At 33.8% G+C, this 22794-nt stretch overlaps 2 protein-coding genes across 2 annotated transcripts; both read right to left on the bottom strand.

The window, feature by feature from the left end:
* Window positions 1-5957: 5957 nt before the first annotated feature.
* Window positions 5958-6779, bottom strand: LOC25498390 (albumin-1 B). The gene is made up of 2 exons (XM_013593296.3): window positions 6638-6779; window positions 5958-6498 (listed from the first exon to the last, which is right to left on the bottom strand). Exons 1-2 carry the CDS (start codon window positions 6687-6689, stop codon window positions 6134-6136), a joined length of 417 nt encoding a protein of 138 aa, XP_013448750.1. The 5' UTR covers window positions 6690-6779; the 3' UTR covers window positions 5958-6133.
* A 3110-nt stretch (window positions 6780-9889) lies between these two features.
* On the bottom strand, window positions 9890-10873 carry LOC25498388 (F-box/kelch-repeat protein At3g23880). Its single transcript, XM_013593294.2, has one exon. It carries the CDS (start codon window positions 10871-10873, stop codon window positions 9890-9892), a length of 984 nt encoding a protein of 327 aa, XP_013448748.2.
* Window positions 10874-22794: the final 11921 nt, after the last annotated feature.

Genomic DNA, 22794 nt, shown 5'->3' with positions numbered 1-22794 from the left:
GTTGAGACCGTGCCATTAAGGATTGGAGATCGAGAGGTTAAGAAGTTGAGAGGCAAAGAGGTTGCCTTGGTGAAGGTGGTTTCGTTTGGACCTACGGGAGAGAGCTTAACTTGGAAATTGGAGAGTCGGATGAAGGAGCTGTATCCGGAGTTGTTTAAGGGGGGAGAGTTGTAACGACCCGATTTTAGGATTTTATTTATTTAATTGTTTTATTTAAAATTTTATTTTTGGTGTGTTATATTTGTTAGTTATTTGGATTATAGAGATATTAAGGGTATTTTAGTACTTTTGGGTGAAAATCATGTTGTTGTTGTTAAATGTTGTTCAAATCATGAAGATTGTTGTTGATTAATGATTAAGTATGTGTGTGTTTTTTGTATGGAAATTAAGTTGAAAATTCATGGTTTAAAAGTGATTATGTTTTTGATTTTTTGAAAAAGTGGTTGATGATTCTTGAATTCAAAGAAGAAATCCATGTTTTGATGTGTTAAGTGTTCCTTTTAAGTGTATTAACTATAGATGAAGTTTATACATCGATTTTGGGAAAATTGTGATCAAAAATGGGATTTTTGGGGAAATATTTGGATGGTTCTCGAAAGGGAACCCAATTTTTGAGCTCCGAAGAACAGAGGGCTCGCTGGGCGAGCAACTTCTGTGCCATGGCGAGCTAGTGTAGAACATCATGTGTTGTTCTGTGTGTTCCGACCTTTTGGGGATGTTTCTGGACATCCCTAAGTGTCCTTATAAGATGTGTTGATGCTGTTTTGATGCATTGAGTTTATGCAATCATGTTTGCTTGATGCCGATTAAGTTTTGTTGAATTGAGACGAACTTTGAATATATATGAACATGAATTTGGAATGGAAACAAAGCAAGGTTTTTCTCAAATGAAATGTTGTTGTTATGATTTAATTATTGTGAATATAAACGTACAAGAAACATGTAGGCTGGGTAAGGATATTTATGATTGTGAAATTTGGATATTTAAGAAAATAGACGAACTTTGGCAAAATGATGAATTAAGGCATGATAGCTTGCAAATGACTTTTTGTTCCAAATGATTGGTGATTGATATGCACATGATGTATTGATTTACTTGGTGAAAATCCTTAATAGTCTTTAAATGCAATTTGTGCTAAATGAATGAATATTGTTCTTGATGTTTGAAATGCTTGATGATGATTTTGTTGTTGAATATACATATATGAAATGATGATGATGATGATGATGATGATGATGAAATGTTATGATGGTCAAGTCCTATTGGTGATGATTTATTGGTGATGGTGGATCAATCGGTAAAATAATTCCGACATCTAAATGATACCACATGCATATAGAGTCGTGTCTAGAACATTGCATACATATGAGTCGTTGTGAAATGTCTCATACTTGATTATGTGAATGTTTATGGAGATGTGTACACGATTATGTTTGTTTTGGTATTATACATATGTGGTGATGTAAGAACATCTTGGTGATTTCATTTGATGATGACTATATTCTTGGTGAGTTATGTGAATGGTGTGAATTATGTGAATGAGGTAAATTATATACATTATGTGCTTTATATGAAATAAGTGGAGTTGAATATATGATTATATTTTCTACATGATGATATTTGTGTAATTGATTGATTATGATAAATGAAGGATAGTGATGTAAGAAACTCTTGTATGATTAACATGAAATTTTAAAATTGAACCATATCCATAATAACGTGGACATAAATATTGAATATGTTTTCCTAATTATAACCAAACAATTAAGTGATTATTGAACTCCATCAAAGACGAATTGTTCAAGATAATCTATTTGAATATGTGGATGAAATAATTGTTGATAAGACTTTACTTATCTTTCAACCGAACTTCAAATTACCAAAGTCATTTTTTCATAAGATCCAAAGGGTTAGCATAAAAAAGAACGCTTCGATTATATTAAATTGAGAAGAATGGACCACGAGTTTCCTAAATCATTACTGAAATTGCACCAATCTCCATATATACATTTTTTTTTTGAAAAAAGTAAGAGATAATTTTCTTAAAAAGCAATCAAAACACCAATCTCCATATACAATGTGGCAATATTTTGCGTCCATTGATCCAGATATTGCATGGTTTATCTACATGTATTATTTAAAGTGAAGATGCTTTTGCCTTCATCGAAATGAAAACTTCGATTTTAATTAGACATGGTGCAATAATATATTACTGTTGAATGGTCCAAATTCAAGTTATATACATGTATCACCATCCTCCATATACGGTATAATTATAAAAACAAGTATAAGTTAGAGATATAACAATGATTTCCTTATTGAATTAAGGAGCAAGGATCAAGCGTTTTATAAATTTTAGTGAAGGTGATTAAATATTGGTTACTAGCACCTGTGTTAAAGGACAGCTGCAATAACCAGATTAAGGAGATGATAAAAATAACTTGATGAAGAATGCATATAAATTCCAAAGCGCGTGTAGGATATACTAATTTTTAGGTTCGATTCGTCCCCACTAGTTATGTCAATCGGATGAAAAATGGTATACCGGCAAATCTCTTTCAAAATATTTTAAAATCCTTAACGAGACTTGCACATTCACACCAAGCATATCGATCAATGATTGTTTGTAAAATAAATTTCTGTCAATTTCTCTCGTACATTAGAGTAAGTAAATAATGATTTAGTATTATTTTCGACTCATAAGAATGTGATGTTCAATGGTGGAGGTGCTGGGGGGTCTCTAGAGGCCATGGTCCCCCCCACATTTTCAATAATTCTTTTTTATACATTACAAATAAAGTGTATTAAATTGTTTCATCAAGTATAATTAGGTCTAGTCCTATATGTGATTCAAGTATAGGTGAAGCTTTGGGTCTGTCATATGCTATCCAGTGGGTACATGAGCTGCAACTCACTAATGTTGATTTTGAGATGGATGCCAAACGGGTTGTAGATTATTACATTAAAGGAAGCAATGATATATCTGAATTTGGCACAATCATTGAGGATTGTAGACGTCGGTGTTGTTCTTGGTTTGAAAACTCTAAGGTTGAGTTTAATAGGAGACAAGCGAGTATGGTCGCTCATATTCTTGGTAGAGGCCATAATCCTAGCTAGTCCCCAAATTTTTAATGTTGTACCTTCTTGTATTGGATGTTTAATTTCTAATGAAAAGCTATAAGCTATTTCCTCTAAAAAAAAAAAGTATAATTAGGTTATGGTCCCCCCAATTAATCTAATTAAAATATTTAAAAAAAAAATGTTTTTTTACCTTGTTACTAGATTAATTGGCAACTAATATTAATAATTTTATACGTCATATTATTTATATTATCTCATATTTCGTAAAATATATCGATATGGTCATTTTCACAACACATTTTAAATCAAATTATATTTCATTTATTTTTTGTGTTAGCCCTCCATAAAATTTGTTCCACTCAAGAAACAAAATCAGGTTCCTCTGAACAATTTATTCTTTGGTTGAACTTGTTAACCACTTGATCTCATTTTTTTAGTTAGTCGATTGTCGTTTTTGTGTGTCCATAGTAAGATACTTTTCATTTTCAAATTCTCTTTTTGAAATAAATTTCAAAGTTACATACAAAATATATGTTTAAATATGTTTTTAGTTTTTACAAAATTATGAGCTTTTAAGTTTAGTCACTATTAAATTTGAAGTGTAAGTTTAACCCTCCATAATATTGCAGTTTATAAGAATAGTCAAACGAATTACTTTTAGTCTTCAAAATAGTCTATATAAATGCAAAGAAGGACTAAAATTGAACAATTTTTTTTTTTGATGGACTAAACTAGAACATATGCACTAATATTTTTATTTTATATGTTAAATATATTTACTGATTAATGTCTCTCATACCAAATATAGTTATAAATTTCTTTAACAAACAAGAAAAGATTAGTTTAGGATTTCTTATATATATTTTATATTTAAACAATTATTCTTTTAATCAAATTATGTTCCTCGTATTCGGTTGCAGTGACTTTAAATTTCAGACTCCGCCCCTGGTGATATTCTGTCTATGTTTTTTGGACTCCAAAGTGTACCTACTTATAGAGAAATTTTGTTTTTTTGGTGAAGAGAAACAACCTTATAATAGTTTCTTCATGAATTGACATAATGGTTACATTGGTCCAATAGTCAAGCATTGCATCTTTTCACTTAAAGGTCTTTATTCAAATATTCATACTTTTCAAATTTATTTTTTGGAAATTTCTCTCACAGTCGCCCACCATTTTCAAAATATATCTAAATCTGTTATTCTAAAATTTTTATGGTTTCGGTATCCCACAATTTGAACCATTATTAGTCAAGTTTTTCATTGTATATTCATTAGAACAAGTGTGCATAACTCGCACGAAATCTCAGTACCACTAATTGAATTATACAAATGAAACGATTGGTAAGGTCTTGTGTCGTTTATCCTTTTCATGAAAATTGAATATTAAAACCCTTGAACTCTACAAAGCGGCCTTACTTCATTATCCTATAGGTAAACTATATCAGAAGTGCTCCATAAGTACTCATTCCAGCAAATATATGGTATATGTCCATCAAGAAGAAAACATTATCGTACCAATTTTCTTCTTATGATCCAAATACTTTTACCCCTTGAGATGTATCTATCGTCAAGTACTTCAATCACTCTAATAGTGTACTTTCTCCATTGAACATAAGATGTGATGCTACTCAAGTATGGACTGAGATTCCACCATTGATGATCAATTAAATTTAAAAACATCTTTTAAAATTTTCCCAAATACTTGTCTTTTATAATTAGGGATATAAATGTCCCTTAAATTTGAAATTGATGCCCGTGACAGTTGATGACGAAACATTATATGATATTTCGGACTATGTTTTTAGTAATTTTGTTTTTTTCATTTCAAGGCAAATAATATGTAATTTAAGGGAGTTGTCAATGGTTTGAGGAACAATTTGTATTGTTTTCATTCGAGTCGTTGTAACTCAATTTCATCCTAAATCACGCAACATGATAGGTGTTTCGAGTCTTTTTAGTGAGAAATCATGTAAATCGGCAAAATAAGACATCAAGTGAAGGATCAAGGATATGAAGATTGAAGACCACCGATTCTTGCAAGGTATTTTAAGAGACAATACAAAGTGAAGTAAATTCCTTTCAAGTTTCAGGGCATTGCAAGACTGAAGAACACACGAAAACTGCAAAATTCGCCCCTCCTCCTGGCCTATGCGCCCCTGCACATGAGGCAGCAATTGTTACTGCCTCATGCGCCCCTGCGTGTCACTCATGAGCCTTGCGCATGGCATGCGTGCAAAAGTTGTTGTTTGCTTGCTTTTCAGGCTTGATTGGTAGATTCAAGGATTCTCCAATCACCGTTGCGCATCTGAATCAAACCAACATAATCTCTTTCTTGGACAGGTCAATATAACCCGATGACTCTTTTAATCTCTTTACTTTTATTTACTTTCAAATAAGTTCTGCTAACTACCGAGTGGAACGACTACTGTCCCTTTGGGTACACGATAAATTTATTACTATATCACTAGTCACAATCTGGTGCACTTGCCAATATTTGCCCTTTCGTCACAAGTGGATCGCCACACATGTCCACTCAAGGTTCAAAAATCGGAAAATATATAAGGTTGGAGAAAAATATGGATGGACGAAATAACTTTTAGCACAATGATCAAAATAGTACAATGATAAGTACGAAGTTGTCGATGCGACATGTATTATGTAATGAAGTGAGTATCTAAGACATATTACATTTTTTTAAAATCACCTTATGACTTTCTTGAGTTTTTCTTACCTTTTACAACTTTAATTAATAACAAAATTTCCTTGTTCCCAATTTCAATTCTTCTCATTCTAATACAGTTTATAACACTGTTTCCATGTTTCACTCTATATGAAAGTGATTTTTTAAAATTTACGAAGAATTAGAAAATGAGTGCCTGCAAAATAACAACATATATTAAATATCCATACCCATGAACAAACATGATTTATTGGAATTCAGAAAGATATCTAAGAAATCCAATTTTTAGTTGGAAACAAAGACGGTTTATTTAAAGCAGTACAAACATGATACCATGCCCTATATCATAGGTTTTTTTGGCCATAAATATTATGCGGTGATAGGCAACTTCAAGAATTCTTTTGTGAACTTATACTTTGAGGCAATCTTGAAGTATTCTTCCGCCTCGGAGTAAGACGCAAAACACCAGCCAAATTGATTATCAGGATCAAGATAACGAGCGCAGAAGCTTCCAATTCCCTTCTCCGTGCATTCAACATGTGACCTACATAAGTTAGGATGTTCCTCATCCGTCTCCACATCTGTAGAACTTCGTACATCACAATGACCAGCTATAAAAGGAATAATACTGTATACACATTTGCATTTGCTACTACCACATTTTGGGTTACTGTCAAATACTGCACAAGCACCACCACAGCTTTGTGCTTCTACCTTCTTCATTGAGATCATTACTGTAAAAGCCATTATGAGATAAAAATAAAATTAGTGACCAGTTTTAGAAACAAAAAAGTGGTATTTCTCATGAATTCGTAAACATGTAATTCGCAGTGCATGTTATATATTGCGGACAAAGATGGTTAAAATACATACAAAATGTGACAAGCAAGAAGACAGCCAAAGGAGCTAGTTTTGCATTAGCCATTGTTTGATATCACCAAAGAAGCAGCTACAATTGATTGTTTTTTACGAGCTTCAGGATTCGTGTTGCATGAAATCGTTTCTCTCGTGCTGCATTTTATAGACGAAAAAAGATGCTTTTGTCTCCATCGAACCAAAAACTATGCTTTAAATTATACATAGGTGTAATAATATATTATTGTTGAATAGTCCAAATTGAATTTATATACATGTTTCACCATTCTCTATACACCAATGAAAAGATATAACAATGATTTCCTTATTAATTTGAGAAGCAAGGAACACGAGTTTCATAAATTATAGTGAAGGAGACATTATGCGACTCAAGGTAAACAAACACAAAACTCTTCTTTACTTATATGTATGAAGGAGACTCACATGGCATGAATATATTCAATTGCAACGCCGTAACGTAATCATAGTAATTTGTGGCAATATCTCCATGAACCAAGAAATTGCAGGTATATTATTGTTATGCGTCAAGATTCATTTGGGTCTCTCACAAATGTGTAGGGTTAGGGCCTAAATTAGTCATCGACAAATAAAACAAATCTGAATTGGTCTTTTAAAAAATTAAACGAAGACAATTTCGTCTCTGAACCAGTTTCTATCATTGAACCTACAATTTGTACTATTGGTTTACCTATATGGCGTTTAAAAGTGTTAGTTAAGTGTCAATGTGAAACTCCTTCAAAAAAAAAAAAAAAAAGTGTCAATGTGAAATTAAAATAATTTTAAGGGGACAAATTAGTCCCTAGTTTAAAAAAAAAAGATACAAAATAAAACAAAAGAATTGAACGGTAACCAAAAATAGAGAATGAAGTTCTCAACGCAGATAAAATTGAACAGTTTGTTTAATTCACCAATAGCTTTATTCAAAGAGACAATAGTGTATTGCTCCCTTGTATTATATTTGTATAAAAAATAGGGTAAATACCTCTTTTCGTCCCTGTAATATTAGGGAATTCCGGTTTAGTACCTGTAAAAAAAAAGATTTAGATTTTGTCACTGTAATTTCAGATTCTTCCACTTTTGGTCCCTCCTTTGATCAAGTCAACAGAATTTGCATAAATTACGTCCCTGTAATTTCAGATTCCTCCCGCTTTTGGTCCTTGTAATTTCAGATTCCTCCACTTTTGGTCCCTCATTTTACGTGCCATGTATGCAGATTCTGCTTACGTGGTGGAATGAGGGACCAAAAGTGGAAGAATCTGAAATTACAGCGACAAAATCTAAATTTTTTATTTACAGGGACTAAAACCGGAATTCGTTAATATTACAGGGACGAAAAAATGTATTTACCCTAAAAAATATGGACTACAACAATTTGATCAGTGTTATGCTAGCTGCAATAGTCATGGTATTCAATCTCTAAATTCGACATATGATAATTTTAGACCTCAATTTATTTCGGATATGGTGGAGCTTCCTCTGCTCATCCTCCTGATCAATTTCAGCAGCCTCCAAGACACCGAAAGGCAAAAACAACAGACATTACCAGCTCGTTAAGATGCATTTTTTTTTCTTCCATACTCGGAGCTAGTTTCGTGAATCTTGACATCAATTAACGGAAATCTGATGGATTGCATACCAGAATGTGATGATATCTTTATTGCTTTCTTATGCCTGTTCCGACACTTACGCTTCACGCCACATTAAAAAGGTAAGAATCGCTTACTTGTTTACCAACATGAAATAAATTAGTCTTCTATTATCATCAAACAAAGGCAAAATGTTCTATCATAAACCTTGTTTTTATCCAACTCACCGATGCTTAGTCATAAACCATTTTCGTTTAACCTTTACCTCATATGATAATTTCAGTCATCAATTTATTTTGGATATGGAGGAGCTTCCTCTGCTCCACCTCCTCATCAATTTCAGCAGTCTCCAAGACACCAAAAGACAAAAACAATGGATATTAGCAGCTCGTTAAGATGTTTTTTTTTTTTTTTGCATACTCGGAGCTAGTATCGTGAGTCGTGACACACAATCTAACATCAAATAAGGAAAATCTATTGGATTGCATCACTACCAGGATGTGATAATGTCTTTATTGGTTCCTTACTTGTTCCGACTAATCAAATAAGGCAAATCTAAAGGCAAAATGTTCTATCATAAATCGTGTATTTATCCAACTAATCAATGCTCAGTCATAAACCTTAACCTCATAAAATTAGACTCGAACCAAAATATTCTCACAACATGAATTAAATTAGTCTGATATTAAGCTTTCAATTTGACTAGTACAGACAGTATAGAGAGTGGAAATCATGCTTATGTGAATTTGGTCTATAAAGTTTAAGAGATCAACTGTCGAGTCAACACTGTCTAAGATAGTGAAATTGAAAGCAATAGTACACCAAGTTCTTCAACTCAATTATGGTTATACATTTTTAACTTGCTATTAAACATGCTCAGAACTAGTTTTCACAAGAATTCATTGAAACACTTGATCACATTATTATCGACATCTACTTGACAACAATATCTAGACAAAGAAAGATGCGTCTAAATTAATTACAAATCTGTGTTTAGTTCAATGATTTCATCTGGAAAGAGAAATAAATCCTAACGAAACATGAAGAATATAATATTAAACTGCAAAGTTAAGAAAAATAGAGTATGTTTTTTTCAAAGATAAAATAAACATCGGTAGAATTATAAAACAATAATTAAGTTGCTACAATTGTTTCCACATAATCCTAGAAATAGTACTCGAGAGGGCCATTAAGCAAATACTTTAGCTGAAGAGAAGTTAACTTCAATAATCTTCTTTCATCCTTCCGTTCTGACACTTATCATCAATAACGTCGAATTCGCTCCAAGTTGATGTTGTTGTCTATATTTCAAAGAGGACTCAAGTTAGACAAGAGTGAAAAACCAAAACACATAAACAAAACAAAGACGCAAAAGAAAAGTTAATGCCTATTTCTCTAAAGTGCAGCAATATTCCTTACACAAAACTTAAAAGACATTAGCTTCTATCATGATGCAATAATACAAGTCTATTCAACAGGTGACACAAGTGTTGTGTTATACGGAATTAAATTTAATTGCAACATATCATTATCAAATTTAGAAATAAAATAGCTCTTGCAAGGGTGTGATCAGACTACGAACAATATTTCAATATATTTCGATATCAGATATTTTGTTCATTAACCATATTGACAAGTATACGCTAGCAAATAACTTACGTTTTCAACAAGTTGAAACCAAACTTTCAACATAACCCTTGATAGAGAACCCGCTTCCCTTATTTTTAACTTTAGGTTTCAATACTATATTATTTCTCCAATTATAGAGAATTGCTCGGTCTTGTAGACTGTTTGAAAATAAAAGTGTATCGCCATTTTCAAAAAGATGCAATGGGATTAACTCAGCAAATCTAATTTCATAATTCACTCCAAGATTATGGTGGTTAAATTTAAGGAATGGAATCCAAGACTTGTCATCCCCAAATTTTGTCATCTTCCATATAACAAAATTGGTTCCGTTGATCGTGTTATGATAAAAACAAAAGGAGTTCATCAACACACAAACACTTGCATATGCACATGACACCTTCTCACAACTTGGAGGGGGCATCAACTTTGTGTATGTCTCAGTACCTAGATCAAGGGAAACAATCACAGTTTTAAAAACACAATTAGGAGTCCATAGAGAGGGGGCCGACCAATTAACGGTGCAACTGAAATGTACACCACCATAGACACTTGAATAAGGAGATAAAGAGAGGGCGCCAACACAATTAGTTAAACATTGAATACTTCTCCAAACATTATCACCCAAACTAAAAATGCTCATTTTAACCTCAGGTTTTTTGAAAACATCTTCACAATTCAAGGCCACAACCTTATATGTGTCGGTTGAATTATCAAAACAAAACACAAACATCCAAGAGTTCCGTCTATAATTGTCATCATGCAAATATCCTAATTTATCAGAAATTTTCCTGGTGGCAGGGTTCCAAAAACGAAACCACATAACTGCACTATGATCGGCGAGAGAATAACCAAGCAAGCAAACCAATCCATTGCAGGAACCAATAAATTTACGACAATCCTTATCATTCAACTCATAGTAAGGATCTTTAGGAGGAGTGATATAACGGTTTTCGAATAAACTGCTAACGGAGAAGGGTATGAAACTGAAAACATCGGTTTCGGTGGGTCTGTTGTACATGACTAGTGAGAAATATGGGTTCCATGCAAATGATCTATTAAGGTGTATTTTGACGAATTTAGAATCGGAGATAAGGGTTTTCCAAGACTTACATACACACTTCATCTTCATGAGAAACTTTACCCTAAGACAGGATAGAATTTCGGTGATAAGCTCGTCCGGGAGAAATACGGACGGAGCTGGATTGGATTGACGGCTGCAACGCCGCGGCTTCTGTGTCTTTGTTTTCATCAGAGCAAGGCGTGGTGCCGTTGTTCTGAAGCTAATTCTGCGATCTTAAGCTAAAACCCAATTGTAGATAAAAAGAAGTGAAATAAGTATGTTCGGATCGTGAAGCTAAGATGGATACAAAAATAGGATTTGGATAACTCATAAGTATTTTTGAAATTAAACTAAAATTTAAGACCCATGCACATCCATTAATAATACTCACATTTCCCTTTTTTTTATTTTTTGGTAACTAATAATACTCACATTTCACCACCAAAAAAATACTACTCATTAGTGTAACTGGAATTTATCTATTTGAAAATAATATCTTACTCCTCAATTCTATCATTGTTTGAAAATTACTACTCAAATCGAAGTTTTTTTTTTTTGGTAGTGTCCGGGGTTTGAATCCTGAACCTTGAATATATTATGCATTGTCTAAACCAACTGAACTAAGCTCACGAGGACACTCAAATCGAAGTTTAACTATATTTAAAGGGGTATAAAATTCCTAGTTTACATTATCAACTCAACTCTTTTTGCATTTTAAATTTAAATTCCAACTAATCTACACCACAGTTACATGGAATTTGAAAACTATAACTATCTATTTTAGTTGAACATTTTTTTTCTTATAATTTTTTTAAAAGTTTTATTGTTATAATATTTATTTTCAAATTTAAGTTGAACTTTTGGTCGTATGCTCCTCCTCCAACAGGAGGAGGTGTACCTGACGCAAAGTAAGTGCTAGCATGTAACATAATAAGTAAGTGAGATATGTAATGTGTGATCATATTAAGGGGCGAGGCCCATATGTATTGTGATTCATCTGCGATTTGTTGTAGTTTATTACGGGATATTCTGGGAATGAATGGATGCAGAGAATGACAGAAAATCCTAATCGAACCCTATTTGGGAATTAATGGATTCAAAGAATGAGAGAAACCCTTGTTCCATCTTTATACTGCCTTTTTTTTTTTTTTTTTGTAAACCTTGTTGCTAAGGGAAAGAGACCTTGATAATCCATAGTTTGACCATCAGGTAAGTATAGCCTAACCAAAAATTGTTTAACCTAAGAATCAAACTCGGGTTTTCCGAATGATTCGTCCTTTAGTGGAGCACGTTGCCTATTTTAGATAAGAAATGATATAGTAAGGAATTAAACATGAGAAGTGTTATTTGAACAACCATTTACTTAACAACTTATGAGACAACCATAGATTTCCAAAAAAAAAAGTAGTTATTGACACGAAAACTAAAGCACTAGAGAGAAAAAGTAAAACACAACGTGAATATGAGAGAGAATGTTGTCACAAATACAAATATCATTTCTCATTACATATATACGAAGGCAAACAAATCTTTCTTGGATAAAACAATAGAAACTTGCTGCTTGATGCACTTTTGTATTATTTTATTGCTATTATACAATGAGCCAGTATCATGTCCTATTGCCTATCCATTAAATCTTGTACCTAAAGAAGTATTGAAATTTAATGATTGAAGTTATTGGTTATCTTATTTACAATCAACTATCTGTTTATTGTTTTCTTTTACAATTCAAATAAAAATTCAATAAAAGTGAATGGTATTGATATTCCTCCACATTTGTTAACAAAAGTAGAAACCTTGCACCTTTGTTAACAGAAGAAGAAACCATATCAAGTGCTATAAAAACTACTGAATGGGACGAATAGTACTGAATAAACATTTTAAGAAAAATCAGTAACAGAAAAGAAGGACAAAATCTGCATTGACAAGCATGCCCTAGAAGCGATACAATCAACCACAACTGATTCAGAAGAGAAAAACAATCATAAAAAGAGACTAAATGCATATAAATCTGATTGAGATGCTTTGAGAGGAGCTAATTCGGGTTGAATTGTGCTGCAAAAAAACTTTCAACCGTCACGTCATAGAATAATTCTCTGGATCCTTAACCAACCTGGATATACTTTGCTTAATCTGCAAAAAAAGTCTTGCTTAAATTAGGCATATATATATATATATATATATATATATATATATATATATAATAAAGCACTGAACATTCAAATAAGATCACTGAATTTATTTAACGTATTATCCATAAAATTTTAAAGTAAACAAAACAAATACAACTTGTATATACAAGTTTGAAAACATAATATCATCATGTTTTTCCATTTCTCATCTATAGATCTATAAATATAAAAATTAATGTTTTAATGTACTGATATGTTGCTTGCAAATTATACAATTTCTGGCTTTCATCTATCTTTCTATTATCTTTTAAGGAAATCTTCCTTGCTTTCAAAATTTTAATAATGTATTATTCTCCCAAATCGACTATTTCATACTTGATTTTTGATCAAAGTGTTTTTAAGGAATCAATTTCGTGTTGGAAGAATCACCATCAGAAAATACATTTTCTAGCTTAAATTAAATATAAGAGCACACAAATTCATTTCATTAAGCAATAGTAAAACTCTTAAAAATAGCAAACAGAACTTACTTTTAAGGTTATCAAACCAAGCTTTCAACATAATCCTTGACATGGATGAACCAAGAAATATCATTAATTCTAGTTCTCTCTACTTTGTTATCTATCAAGTTATAGAGAACTACTTGTGTTTGTTTACGGTTTGTCAATACCAATGTATCACCATCTTTCGAAATACACATTGGCTGCAAGCAACTCGCATCAACAAAGTCATTATGTATGTTTTCAAGATTTTTAATAAATTGAGTCCAAGTATTCTCAACTCCAAAATCTTTCATCTGCAAAATAATTAAATAAAGTCCCTCGAAATGATGAGAAAAGCAAAGGCAATCCAACAGTACACATAGAGTAGGGTCAAAAAAATGAGTTCTGTAATCAAAACCTTGAGGTGGAAGCAACATTGTGTATGTCTCATTAGGATGAGTATAGTTTAAAAGAACCATGGGGAGACTTTGAAGCTCTCTCCAAACATTATCACCTATAGACAAAACTTTGACAGTAGTTATATCTTCATCATCACATAACACCACTGATTTATAAATGTCTATTGAATTATCATAACCAAACGTGAACTTGAAATTTTTAGGGACATGATGTCTAAATAAAGAGCCTGGGTAAAACATGTCAAAATATTTAAAATACAATAGTTTTTTAGAAATTGTTCATGTGGCTGGGTTCCAGAGACGGAGCCAGATATCTCGAGAATCACTATTGTCAGAGTAACCAAACAAACTAAGCAACCCATTGCATGAAGCAATAACCCAAAATCAGTCCTTGTCTTTCAATTGGTAGTAAGGATCATCAGAGAGGGAAATGTTAAGTAAGTGGGGTCTAATTGCTGGTTATTGGAGTAGTTTTAGTCTAATTTGTTGGTCTTTATTTTACTGAGTCAATAATCCTAATTATTAGGAGTGACAGATGTTGATTTGCATCAGTTATAGTTGTTGCTATTATTTAGCCACTTCCACGTTCTAGGATTGTAAAACGTGGGTTGCAGTTTATTTCTTTCCTTGTAGCTATTTAGCCTTTGTTAACTTTCATATTGAATAAGAATCATTCTCAACATTTGAGAGATATACTTGTGCTTAGAGTTTGATTGTTCGACATCTGGTATCAGAGCTCCTTATTGGGGCCCTGATTGTGTGAGAGAAAAAAAAAGGAGAGAGAAAAAAAGTGAGAGATGACTACAGAAGGTAGTTTTGTTCAACCTGCAATTCCAAAATTTGATGGTTACTACGACCATTGGTCCTTGTTGATGGAAAACTTTCTGCGTTCGAAGGAGTATTGGGGCTTAGTGGAGACTGGCATTACTTCACTTCCAAGTGGTTCAGTACCGACAGAGGCCCAACGCAAGCAGATTGAGGATCAAAAGTTAAAAGATTTGAAGGTGAAGAATTATTTGTTTCAGGCTATAGACCGAACAATATTGGAGACAATTCTTGTGAAGGATACTGCAAAACATATTTGGGATTCTATGAAACAAAAGTATCAGGGAACAACCAAAGTGAGAAGAGCTCAACTACAAGCACTAAGGAAGGAGTTTGAGATTTTGCAGATGAAGGAAGGAGAAGGAGTGGATGAGTACTTTGCTCGTACTCTAACAATTGCAAACAAAATGAAGATGCACGGTGAAAAGATGGATCAAATCACTGTTGTTGAGAAGATCCTGCGTTCTATGACGGCTAAATTTGATTATGTTGTTTGTTCAGTGGAAGAATCTAATGATTTGGACACCTTGACAATCGATGAGTTACAAAGCAGTCTGTTGGTACATGAACAGAGAATGAGAGGTCATGCAGCTGAAGAACAAGCACTCAAAGTCTCCTATGAAGACAACTCAGGCGGCAGAGGTAGGGGACGAGGAGCTTTCAGAGGAAGGGGTCGAGGAAGAGGCAGACAAGGATTCAACAAAGCTGCTGTTGAATGTTATAGATGTCATAAGTTAGGGCACTATCAATATGAATGCCCTAGTGGTGGAAATGCTGCAAATTATGCAGAGCTAGATGAAGAAGAGGAGCTTCTTTTGATGTCTTATGTTGAACTGAACAAAGCAAAGAGGGAAGGAGTGTGGTTTCTTGACTTGGGCTGCTCTAATCACATGACAGGTGACAAGCAATGGTTTGTGAGTTTGGATGAGGAATTCAGACACTCGGTGAAGCTGGGAAATGATTCGAAATGCCGGTGATGGGAAAAGGAAATATCAAGCTCGAGGTTGAAGGAGTAACTCAGGTAGTAACAGATGTATTTTATATTCCTGAACTCAAGAATAATTTACTAAGTATTGGCCAATTACAAGAAAAGGGATTGGCTATTTTGATTCAAGACGGAGCTTGCAAAATTTATCATGCGAGAAGGGGACTGATAATGCACACTCAAATATCAGCAAACCGAATGTTTGCATTACTTGCTTTTTTACCACAGTCTCCAACCTGTTTTCAAGCAACTTCCGAAGACATCACTGATCTTTGGCACAAGCGATATGGGCATCTGAACAATCAAAGTCTTAGAATGTTGCAGTCTAAACAACTTGTTAAAGGCTTGCCTCAATTCAAAGCTGCAAATAAGGTGTGCACTATTTGCAATGTGGGAAAGCAACACCGAGAAGCAATACCAAAGATCAACCAATGGAGAGCGTCTCAAAGACTTCAACTGATACACTCTGATATTTGTGGTCCTATAACACCAATGTCGAATAGCAACAAGAGGTACATTTTAAGCTTTATTGATGATTTTAGCAGGAAAATTTGGATTTATTTCCTAGCTGAAAAAGGTGAAACATTTTCAATGTTCAAGAATTTTAAGAGCCTTGTTGAAAAAGAGACAGGAAGTAGTATATGTTGCTTAAGAACTGATCGGGGCGGTGAATTCAATTCACATGAGTTTAATGATTTCTTCAGGGCTCATGGTATCAAAAGGCAACTTACAGTAGCGTACATGCCACAACAGAACGGAGTGGTAGAGCGGAAGAATCGAACCATCATGAATATGGTCCGATGTTTACTTACAGAGAAACACATGCCGAAGACTTTTTGGGCAGAAGCTGCTCAATGGACTGTGCATGTGTTAAATAGGAGCCCTACTTCAGCTGTGAAAGGTAAAACACCTGAAGAATGTTGGAGTGGAATCAAGCCTAATGTAGAGCACTTCAGGGTTTTTGGGTGCATTGGCCATGTGCATATACCGGATAGAAAAAGATTGAAGTTGGATGACAAAAGTTACAAATGTGTGCTTCTAGGTGTAAGTAATGAGTCTAAGGCTTATAGACTTTTTGATCCCATTGCTAAGGTTGTAGTGACAAGCAGAGATGTGGTATTTGAAGAAAATGAGAGCTGGAATTGGGGGAAGAGTAATGAAGAGGTAAAGTTTGATTCGGGAGATATAAATCAGGAATTTAGTGACATTGGTGAAACTGAAAATGTTGAGGAAGAACAAGAAGATGAAGCATCAGCCTCAAGTGCCTCAAATGAAGGAAGTGAATCAACCTCACCTGAAGTAAATAATCTGCACTCAAACAGAGAAAGAATTAGAAGTGCACCAATATGGATGGAAGATTATGTAACTGGAGAAGAATTGTCCGAGGAGGAGAATGTGCAAGATTTAGCTTTCTTTATGTCACAAGATCCAATTTATTATGAAGAGGCTGCAAAGAGTGAAAAGTGGAAGAATGCGATGGATTTAGAGATTGAAGCCATAGAGAAAAACGACACATGGGAGTTGGTGAGCTTACCACATGGAGCAAAAAAACTTGGTGTCAAATGGGTATATAAGACCAAACTGAATGAAAGCGGGGAGATTGATAAATATAAAGCACGCTTGGTGGTGAAAGGCTATGCCCAAAAATACGGGGTAGACTATAATGAAGTATTTGCTCCGGTGGCACGATGGGATAACATTCACGTTGTTTTGGCTTTGGCTGCATAAAAGGGATGGACAGTGTTTCAGTTGGATGTAAAGAGTGCATTCTTGCACGGTAAACTAAATGAAGCTGTATTTATTGAACAACCGATGGGGTATGTGCAAGAAGGGAAGGAAGACAAAGTTTACAAACTTAAGAAGGCTTTATATGGATTAAAACAGGCACCTAGGGCCTGGTATAGCAGGATTGAAGGATACTTTATTAAAGAAGGGTTTGAAAGATGCAACTATGAGCCTACTCTATTTGTCAAGATTGAAGGAGCTAAAATTCTTATTATTAGTCTCTATGTTGATGACTTGATATTTACAGGGAATGATATTGGCATTTGTGAGAAGTTCAAAAGCTCTATGAAATTAGAGTTTGACATGACAGACCTAGGAAAAATGAAATAATTTCTAGGTGTTGAAATACAACAAAGTTCTGAAGGGATTCATATGTGCCAAAGGAAGTATGCTCAAGAAGTCCTTGATAGGTTTGGAATGAAAAATTGCAATTCGGTGAAGAATCCTATTGTTCCAGGTACTAAGCTAACAAAAGAATGTGGAGGTGCAGACGTGGATGCAACGTTGTTTAAGCAAATGGTTGGAAGCCTCATGTATTTGACAGCCACCCGACCATATATGATGTATGTTGTATGTCTCATAAGTAGGTATATGGCGAAGCCTAAGGAAGCACACATGCTGGCGGCAAAAAGGGTGCTTCGTTATTTAAAAGGAACCATAGAGAGATGGGGGTGTTCTACAAGAGAGGAGTCAAGAATGAGCTGCTAGCCTACACTGACAGTGATTACGCGAGTGATATAGATGACAGAAGGAGCACATCAGGGTATGCATTTTTATTTTCTAATGGAGCTGTGTGTTGGAGTTCAAGGAAGCAGCCTGTTGTATCATTGTCCACAACCGATTCAGAATTTATTGCAGCTGCTGCTTGTGCATGTCAAGGCATATGGATGAAAAGAATGCTAAACCAGATTGGTCATTCTCACTGTAAGTATATTACAATATTCTCACTGTAAGTATGCACGGAAGAAGCAAACACATCGATGTGAGGTTCCACTTCTTGCGTGATCTAATTAAAGATGGTGAGCTGGAGCTGAAGCACTGCAAAACTGATGAGCAGATAGCTGATATCATGACAAAGCCATTGAAATTAGAAGTATTTGAAAGGCTTCGCGGGTTACTTGGAGTTCGACCAGCAACAGATGTAAACTGATTAGTATTAGAAGTTTCAGTTTAGGGGAGGAAATGTTGAGTAAGTGCGGTCTAATTGCTGGTTATTGGAGTAGTTTTAGTCTAGTTTGTTGGTCTTTATTTTACTGAGTCAATAATCCTAATTATTAGGAGTGACAGATGTTGATTTGCATCAGTTATAGTTGTTGCTATTATTTAGCCACTTCCACGTTCTAGGATTGTAAAACGTGGGTTGCAGTTTATTTCTTTCCTTGTAGCTATTTAGCCTTTGTTAACTTTCATATTGAATAAGAATCATTCTCAACATTTGAGTGATATACTTGTGCTTAGAGTTTGATTGTTCTACAAGATCCACTTCAATGGTTTGTCGAGAAAACCATTCAACGAGATGGGGACGGCACAAAAATCAGAAAATGTAGTACAACTGATAAACAGTGCAAGATGACAGTTTTGAGCAGAATGGTTAAAGTAAATTTTGATAAAGATAGGATCAGAGATCATTGTTTTCCATAACTTACTCACGTACTTCACTGGCATAAGAGATTTAACTGGAAGGAAGGAAAGCATTTCGAAAATAAGTTCTTCAAGGAGGATTACCGTCGCGAGGGGCGTGGCAGCTGTAACTTTGGAGAGATACTCATGACTGAGATTATTGAAATGAAACCCGAACACTTTGATTAGAAATGAAACCCTCCCTATGAATCCCCCTTCATCTTTATTGGAATTATCTTTTCAGAAATAAAACAACTTATGCAGTGTATCACTTATTTAATGTGTCACGATGGTCAAACACACAATAGGCTCTTTAGATAACTCGTGTAGGATCCACCGGAGTAGTGTACTACATTTTACTTAAGAGCGGAGTAAGGACGAAGACGACTCAAATCTTAACTTCCTAACCTCTAGAAGACGAATTGATTAGAAAAGCCAATAAAGTGATACAATTTCGAGTTGTCGGTGTCTGCTATAATCCTATGGATCAATCAACAAGGTTACTCTCATAGTTAACCAAGTGTCGACGCATTAAGAACGTGCATAATCTAATTTAAATCTCAACATAATCAAAAGCATAAATTGAAAGAAAAATTTATTAATAAATTCCAACAAATAAGAAGCGGCTCATTGTGAAACCCTAATCAAGAAGTTTAGTTGCTCATGGCAACATACATCATAACAAAACAATAGAAAAACATACCCTGGAAAGAAAAAAAAGAGGAGAAATTCCGCCATGAATCTCTGATGTTTTACCCTTGATCTGAACCGACAATTTTTCTAAGTCCATAAAAAAGTGTGCAATGTTTTACCCTTGCTCATGAAGTTACGTACTTAGGGATTAAGAGAAGAAAACTGAGCTTTATTCGTTGATCCATCTTGGAAAACAAGCAAACAACAGTTTTTACCCTCTTCTGGGTGTAGGGGCCAGGCGGAGGGGCATCGAGGCTGTAGTCACTGTTGTCCCAGGCGCATGGGGTAGGTGTAGGGGAGCCCAGGGCAGCCCCTCCTAGGTGTTTTCTTCCCATCTTATATCATTCTTCCATTTGAATACTCTTATGAACTTAAAATGATTTTTTTTCACTTTGTATTGTCTTCAACAACCTTCTAAGAACCCTTGATCTTCAATTCTTCATCTTTGATCCTTCACTTGATGTCTTGATTTGAAAATTTACATAGTCCTCACTACAAAACACTCAAAACACCTATGACTCAAGTGAAAACAAAACAATATGTTTCTGAAACCATTGACAACTCCTCTAATTCTCATCTTAATTGTCTTCAAATGCAAAGAAAAAGTATTAAAAACATAGCTAAAATATCATATGTTGCTCTGTCATCATGTACCAAGCAATTAAATCATGAAAAGGATTTATATCAGGGGAAAAATACATTTAATAAGTCACAAGAGCCACAAAAAACATTCCTTAGCAATTGCAAATGAGAAATATAACTGACTTAACATTAAAATGTAGAATAACCAATTACAGTGTATGTATTGTAGCAATATAAGACCTACCTTAACAATTGGAATTGATATATGGGTTTTTTTTTCCGTATATTTGTTTTCATTTACTAATGGCATATTGGATTATGGTTTTCAATTGCGAGGCTTTCAATTTCTCCCATGCAAATTAGATATGATGAATTTATATTAGATCTTTTATATAGTATTTTCATGCCTTTGATTAGTTTGATATATTTTGTTTTGTAGCAATTCAATGCAGCCATTTACAGTTTGATTCATGTTATAGCAATCTTGTTATATAGTCCATAAGAGGAAGGAAACAAGCAACAGTTAGCATGCTGAGTTGAACTAAAAATGGACGGGAAATAACAGAGTAAACAGGCTAGGTCCACAACACAAAAATATTTCTTCTTTAAATCGTCGTCATTTCTAAAAATCACACACACACACATATATCAATGGTCACGGATGCTCACCAATGCTCAATTCTTTTCTATTTCCTAATGTTTTTGTTTTCTGTCTTAAATAAATCTTTAGAAAAAAATGACAATTGTGCTTAAATGATATATCAATGCTCATCAAATCAAGTTGATATTGGTATTGACTAATTGACCACGCCCATAGAAAATCCCTTCAAGAGCTTCACCGATGTTTTTGTGACGCAGACAAGGCCGGTTCTCCTGAATCCTTGCTTCATTTGGTCATACATCTGTTTAATGAAAATCTAAGTAGCTCACTGATTTGTTTTTCTCTTACTCAGAGATATAATAAGTTGCATTGATGGATTATATTCTAAGCTCTGACAGATCTAGAGATTAAATTTCTAAGATTGCAACAATCAAAGTGCGCTATACATAGGAACCAATATTATTTAAACGTTCTATTAGCAAATTAAACACTTAGATATCAACTGTGATGTAGTTTGTGAGGTGTGATAATTTTTTTTACTCTTCATATATATAAATACACTATCACACCTTAAACCATGTTACATAACTTTTGTTATTGGTTAGTGAGTACTTTAGTTCTCAACAAAAGTAGTTATTATCAAGATTTCTAACAACGGCAAAGAGCAGGTCATCTTCTCAGTGTTACATTATTTGGGTGATGCAGGTGTAAAGGAAACGGTACACACGTATGTGTCTCTTTCTTCTAACCCCGACAATTCTTATATTTAATTTTTACTGTCATATATAATTATGTTTTTTTTTCGTTTTTGAAAAAACTAAAATGATTTGAAAAAAAATGAAATAACACTAATACAACATTAGTCGACATTGTTATTCGTTTAACGTTGAATTGCATTTGCACTTCATTCTTATGTTAATTTACAGGCTTGAGCGTGAACGGGGTTGTATTTTGATATGGAACATTATTGAGGATATGAAACTCAAAGGGAAGTGGGATGAAACTGAGAAATATCTATCAGGATTCACAAAAGTTGAAGACAACGATCACTCAATCAAAATATATTTTGAGCTTAGAAAACAAAAATATCTTGAGGTATTTAAGAATTTTATGCCTCAAGATATTTTTGTTTTCTATGCTCAAAATATATTTTGATTTAGTGATCGTTGTCTTCAACTTTTGTGAATCCTGATAGATAGTTCTCAGCTTCATCCCACTTTCCTGAGTATCATGTTCTCAAAATGTTCCATGTCAAAATACAACCCGCTTTCACGCTAAAGCCTGTAAATTAACAAAAGAATGAAGTGCAAATGCAATTCAATGTTAAACAAATGATAATATTGACTCTTGTATTAGTGTCAGTTCCTTTTCTTTCAAATTGTTTTAGTTTTTTCAGAAAGAAAAAAAAAAACATAATCATATATGACAGTAAAAATTAAATATAAGAATTGTCGAAGTTAGAAGAAAGAGACACATACGTGTGTACCATTTCCTTTACACCTGCATCACCCAAATGTTGTAACACTGAGAAGATGACCTGCTCTTTGCTGTTGTTAGCCATCTTAATAACAACTACTTTTGTTGACAACTAAAGTATTCACTAACCTATATCAAAAGTTATGTAACATGGTTTAAGGTGTGATAATGTATTTATATATATGAAGAGTAGATAAATTTATCACACCTCACGAACTACATCGCAGTTGATATCTAAGTGTTTCATTCGCTCATAGAACATTTAAATAATATTAGTTG

The sequence above is a fragment of the Medicago truncatula genome, chromosome 7, assembly GCF_003473485.1.
Source record: "Medicago truncatula cultivar Jemalong A17 chromosome 7, MtrunA17r5.0-ANR, whole genome shotgun sequence".
Taxonomy (NCBI): Eukaryota; Viridiplantae; Streptophyta; class Magnoliopsida; order Fabales; family Fabaceae; genus Medicago; species Medicago truncatula.
The sequence above is the reverse complement of the archived record's forward strand: the minus strand, read 5'-3'. Positions and strand labels throughout refer to the sequence as shown.